The following is a 6,000-nucleotide window of genomic DNA, read 5'->3' on the forward strand; positions in this document are numbered from 1 at the left end:
CAAATGCAAAGGACAGGGGTTTCTCCAGGACACCAGAACCAGATGTTAAGAACCACAGCTGTAAGGAAATTAAATTTCCAGCTGTTGACCTGTGAGTTTGTCGAGGTACAGTACAGTAGATCTTCTCTAAAGACCCATCTCACTCAGTTCTCTTGGCCACCTTCACCAAACTGGTATCTCCGCCATAGTGGACCAAGAGGCCACAGCAGCCAGTTAAAATCTCACTGGTTTTCCTGTTAACAAAGTATCTGCTCAAAGGTCGTCGACTTTGCTTAAATCATTTACATGACGTCCACACACATCTGGTAAAGATGGGTTCAACCAATCCAGTCCCAATATTTTGAATAACAAAGGATACAACCCTACAACCTCCAATTATTTTTCTTTTTGTGTGTGTTCACTTCACTAACCTACAGGACAAGAGGAAACACATCATGATTTGCTCTGAAATATTTTATTGAACATGTTTGGAAGTGAGGATGAAGGAGCTCGAATCAGGCACAGTGTGGCATGCTTTGGTTACTCCAGCATAGGAAGAGAAAGTGCATTAGTTTGGTTGACAAACACGCTTCACACACACATCAGGAAGTTTAGCCCTTTCAGTCACACTCAAGTAAAAAAAAAAACAGGGCAGACGACGCGACACTGAGGGATTTGGCTCAGCATGGGTTTGTTTGGTCTTTGCTGAGCGGAGCAGTCTTTACATGATCCACGTCACATGCCTCAGTGGGCGGAGCCTGCATCGGGGCAGGGTCTGACACGTCGTGGGCGTATCTGTGTTGCTGTAGCATGCTGAGGCACTGGGCGAGGCAGCGCAGCGTCGCGGCCGAGGTCGCCTTCAGCAGCAGCAGGTCCTGATCCAGACAGGACACGCCCCCTCGCTGGGGAAGGAGCTCGATGGACCGGACGAGGGATTTCTGCTGACACTCGGCCTGACTGATCACCTACAGACGGAAAAAGAGAGAGCAGAAAGAGAGCTTTACAGCTAGCTGTGTTCAACAACCGCGAACGTTAAACTCAAATCCAGATAAATAATCATTTAAAAAATGAATAAAGTGGGGCGGAGCTTTTTCTTACAAAGCCCCAAAATTATGGAATAGTCTTCCAAATAGTGTTCGGGACTCAGACACAGTCTCAGTGTTTAAGTCCAGGCTAAAAACCTATTTATTTAGCCAAGCATTTTTATAAATAGATTTGCCATAGGTAAAGGAGCAGATCTGGGGGACTCATGGACGTAGAGTATTATGGTGAACTGGTATGTTTGGATGCTGTCTTCCTCACTCTCATTGATCACTCAGGTTTGTTGATGGTGAGATGATCGGTCATTTTACATCCCAGTTCCCCCTCATGTTTGTGTTTCCTTCTGGCTCCTCCCTTTTAGTTATGATGTCATAGTTAGTCCTGCCGGAGTCTCTGCTTGCACTCTACAGTTAATATACATTCACATTATACATTGTGTGACTGTGACCATACCTAACTGCCATCTCTCCTCTTCTTCTCTTTCCCCCCCCTCTTTCTTTTTCCTCTCTCCTCCTGTCCCCCCCTTTCACTCTTTCTCTCTCTCTGTCGCGCTACACATGTCGTTCCTGAGCTGCCAGTGATCCAGACTCCCTCTGCCCTCCGGACCTGTCTGACCCATCCTGGTGCCCCGCTTCTGGCTGAAGATCTCGTCACATGGATGCGTCTCGTCTCTCTGGGATGCGTCTGGTGTCTGGGGATGGTTCTCTCTACCTAGAAAATGGTTCTGGCCTCGACTGGTGTTGGCAACTGTTTCTCTGGGGACTTGACAGTTCGATAGTTTAGGACTGAAACTTCTTACAAGTCTGAAGCCAGATGAGGATGGGTTCCCTGTTGAGTCTGGTTCCTCTCAAGGTTTCTTCCTATTACCATCTCAGGGAGTTTTTCCTTGCCACTGTCGCCCTCGGCTTGCTCACCAGGGACAAACTGACCATTTTGATTCATACAAATTCACATTTCATACAAACTTAAATAATTCTTTTGATTGTGTAAAGCTGCTTTGCAGCAATGAAAATTGCTAAAAGCGCTATAGAAATAGAATTGAATTGAATTGAATTGAATTAAAGCTAAAGAATATCCATAAACCTTGCCCGAAAAAAAAAATCCAGAAAATCACATTGTAGGTAAAATGGGAAAATTCAATTTGGTTTACGAGTGTTTCGAAATACGAGCTCACTTCCGGAATGAATTATGCTCGTAATCCAAGGTTTCACTGTATATTTATAGAAGTGCTTTTCTTCTCTTTACACCTGACTTCCTGTTTTCATCACAGTCATGAATAATAATATACAAACATTCACTGGTAAATACTGATTAAAGTCCAGCTTCAGTGTATTGTTTTTTATCAGATGTTGATTAACCTTCTTTAACATCAGCTCATTTATTTATTTATTGCGGGATATGTTCATCATGTAGAGTTAATTAAGCTGTAAAAAAAGATAGTGGTAAAAGATAGAGTAGATGTTCACTGGGATTGCAAATGTCACACACACTGCATAACACACAAATCAATTAATAATTAACATTTAATCATCTATTCCCATAATAATAATAATAATAATAATAATAATAAAACACTGCACACTGCCTGAAATGCAAGTGCACCTTGTGGTATCCAAGTGAATATGTACGGGATCTACAGAGAAATATATATACATATTGTTTTAAGAGGAAAACTAATTGTTTAAAAGTATGTGCATCCCCTCAGTAGTTTTGATGTGAAAAATTACCACTGGATTAAAAAATGTTAAAAACTTCTCTTAAACAATTAAACTAGCCTTATCTAGCTAATCTTAAAAACAGCTAGCTAACGTTAAACTAAAAAAAGCTAACTAAGAACTAGCCGGGTGATGTTAGCGAGATTCTCACACAGAAGTGAAGAACATCCATAACCCAAGTTAGCAGGATAACGCTCTGACAATTACAGCTAATACTGAACAAAAACAACAGTTAGCTAAACAAGTTAGCTAGTTACAGATAATCACAAACAGAACCTAGCTAATATTTTACTCTTTATTTAAACAAAAGCTAGCAGAAGGACACTTAGCCTAAGCGCAGGCTGAATTAGCGAACACTTCACACCAAGGCTAGCTACTGTAGCTAATATAGATACAAATATTTACCCTTGTGTGTGTGTGTGTGTGTGTGTGTGTGTGTGAGAGAGAGAGAGAGACAGACCTCTCGGACTTGCAGCAGTGTGTCAGGCTGAGCGTGTGTGTGTTTGGCACGGCGTGAAGCTGCAGGAGACCTGTGAGGATGAGGAAGATGTGGCAGATGAGGAAGGTGGGGGAGATGTCTCTGCAGCCTCGGGGAGGAGGAAGTCGAGGAAGACGAGGAGGGGAGGAGAGAGAAACTCCGACGTGACGAACTCTGAGAGAGACAGACAGCTGGGTCAGACCGTGTGTGTGTGTGTGTGTGTGTGTGTGTGAGCTACATACCTGTGTGTCTAAACTACTGACTGTCTTGTCCACACCCAGCTGGTCCTCAGGGTCCTTCGGTGTCCTCGCACTGCTGTCTGTGGTGCAGGACTGAATGTGAGACATCCACAACTGCTGCTCTCTCCCGTCCACCGCTGAGAGACAGAGACAGAGAGAGAGAGAGAGAAAGAGAGAGAGAGATCAACAAAGAAAGGAAGAAAGAAAAAGAGACAGACAGAGAGAGAGAGACACAAATACAGAAAAAGTAATAGAGAGACAAACAGTAAGAGACAGAGACAGACAGTAAGAGACAGAGACAGAGACAGACAGTGAGGCAGACGGAGCGACAGACAGGCAGAGATATCTGACACGCCCCTCTCTGTCTGATTGTCTGTGTTAGGTTGGTTAGTAGAGAGTCTGGTGAAAGCGTCCTGATCCAGTCTGGAGGACATGTCCACTGTGAGAGTGAGTTCTGTAATGATATATAAATCACCTCGGAGTTTGTAGAGCTCCCCGTTGGTCGAGCTGATGACGAACATGTGAGGAGCCTCGTCACTCACGCTGACTGACGCACCAATCAGAGGCAGGGTCCCCCTGGGCTTCTGACTCCGCCCCTGGTCATTCACAAAGTACTGGAGCTGGTGCAGCGCTTCATCCAGAACGAAGTATCTGCAGAAAGAGAGAGAGAGAGGCAAGGGGGTGGAGTCAGGATAAACATGTGATTTAGTTACCCCTGTGTCACCAAAGATTGTGGATTAATATGACAAACTGCATGAGAAGGTGAAGTACTAACATGAACCATCGGGGGCAGTAGAGAGTCACACAACAGGCTGAGCTCTAATCCCATTTTATATGTGACTTAGACATTAGATGTTAGAACTCTCTCTCCCTCTCCCTCTCTCTCTCTCTCGCAACATAGCAAGTCATAACTCGAGTTAGTTATAACATGAAGTAAAGAAACACATCATCTCATCCATAAAGAACCAGAGGCCTTGTGATTGGGTAATAATTGGCCCTTAACCCTGTCTCCTCCAGGGGGCGCTGTGTCCTGCACTCTGACCCCAGTGTCCTAACTGAGATAAGCGATAAAGATCTTTTCGCGTTGCTGTACGGTCCATATGACATTTGTTTTTTTCCTTTAAGCACCAGATTGGGTGAGGTAAACAAAGCCCTTCTGATCAAAGTGTGTGTTTATTTCCCCGTATCTCAGTTACCAAGAAAACATCTGAATCCCGTGTTTTAGGGGGACGAGTCCACAGAGCAGACCCGCAGAACTCCGCTGGACAAATCCGTTTATACAAAAACCTGATTCAGAATCACACGCCTGAAAACGTACAGCACATTTCTGACGGAGTTTTTGTCAAGGGCTCAAGTCCAGACTGGCTCTTCAAACACACGCACACACACACACACACACACACACAGTTATTTTCAAAAAGTTTACTTTTACACAACAGGAAGTAATGAGAATGGAGCAAATACACACTCCAGGCTCATTGTGTCATATCCTGTTACTCTGGCGCCTTTCTATCACACACACACACACACACACACACACACACATCTCACTGAAAGCAAAAGTCCTGTATAAGTGTTGCTCAAAACACAGCAGAACAGAAAGCCACGCCCCCTGGGTCCCTACTGGCGTACAAATCCCAAATACAACGACCAAACAGCCTGAGTCACCAGGCTGATGTCATGCCCTCTTTTTACTTTTATTGTATTATTCTTCTGCGTGTGTGTGTGTGTGTGTGTGTGGTTTCCTCATGAGGCCGTATGTAAATCAGTTAAACACGCCACCTCACTAAGTAATAATTAATCCGTTAATGAATTCACAGGTCAGAGTTCACCTGGATGCAGTTCAAAAGAAGAAGAAGAAGGCGTGAAGCCCTGACCTTCTGATAGTGTTGCTATAGCAACGGCTCTAAACTTTCATGATGCAATGACCTCTTTAGGCACCTGAACTGAACCAACACCACATACTATTAACATGAATTAATTTAATAACCAGTTTGCTAACTTAGAGTATGGGAAATAAGATTTACACACACACACACACACACACATCAGTAAGAGAAAATATATTAATGATTTTAAATACATCACAGCAGTAAGAATTTAACTATTTAAAACACAACCGTGTGATGATATAAAATGCGGGAACATTGATGTGACTATGACTGATGTTAACAATTAAGCCTTAATTGATTAATTGGCAATAAGAATATTGATTAACCATGTATTAACTGACTATGTTGGTTTTGCATCATATTTCTCTGTAGATCCCGTACATATTCACTTGGATACCACAAGAGGGTGCACTTGCATTTCAGGCAGTGTGCAGTATGTTATTATTATTATTATTATTATTATTATTATGGGAATAGATGATTAAATATTAATTACTAATTGATTTGTGTGTTATGCAATGTGTGTGACATTTGCAACCCTAGTGAATATCAACACTATCTTTTACCACTATCTTTTTTTACAGCTTAATTAACTCTACATGAACATATTTATTCGAAAGCGCACACAGAGGCTTAATCACCTCGTCTTAACACCT

General features: G+C 42.8%; 1 protein-coding gene across 1 annotated transcript in view; it reads right to left on the bottom strand.

Moving 5' to 3' along the window:
• Window positions 1–435: 435 nt before the first annotated feature.
• The window catches only part of LOC128512868 (oxysterol-binding protein-related protein 10), an 8,196-nt gene continuing 2,631 nt past the window's right edge, over window positions 436–6,000 (bottom strand). The window contains exons 2-5 of the mRNA XM_053486347.1: window positions 3,928–4,103; window positions 3,456–3,589; window positions 3,196–3,387; window positions 436–944 (exon numbers count right to left, since the gene is read on the bottom strand). Coding sequence (XP_053342322.1) covers window positions 660–944; window positions 3,196–3,387; window positions 3,456–3,589; window positions 3,928–4,103 — 787 coding nt within the window. The 3' untranslated portion in view covers window positions 436–659. The remainder of the gene's footprint in view (window positions 945–3,195; window positions 3,388–3,455; window positions 3,590–3,927; window positions 4,104–6,000) is intronic.

The sequence above is a fragment of the Clarias gariepinus genome, chromosome 2, assembly GCF_024256425.1.
Source record: "Clarias gariepinus isolate MV-2021 ecotype Netherlands chromosome 2, CGAR_prim_01v2, whole genome shotgun sequence".
NCBI lineage: Eukaryota > Metazoa > Chordata > Actinopteri > Siluriformes > Clariidae > Clarias > Clarias gariepinus.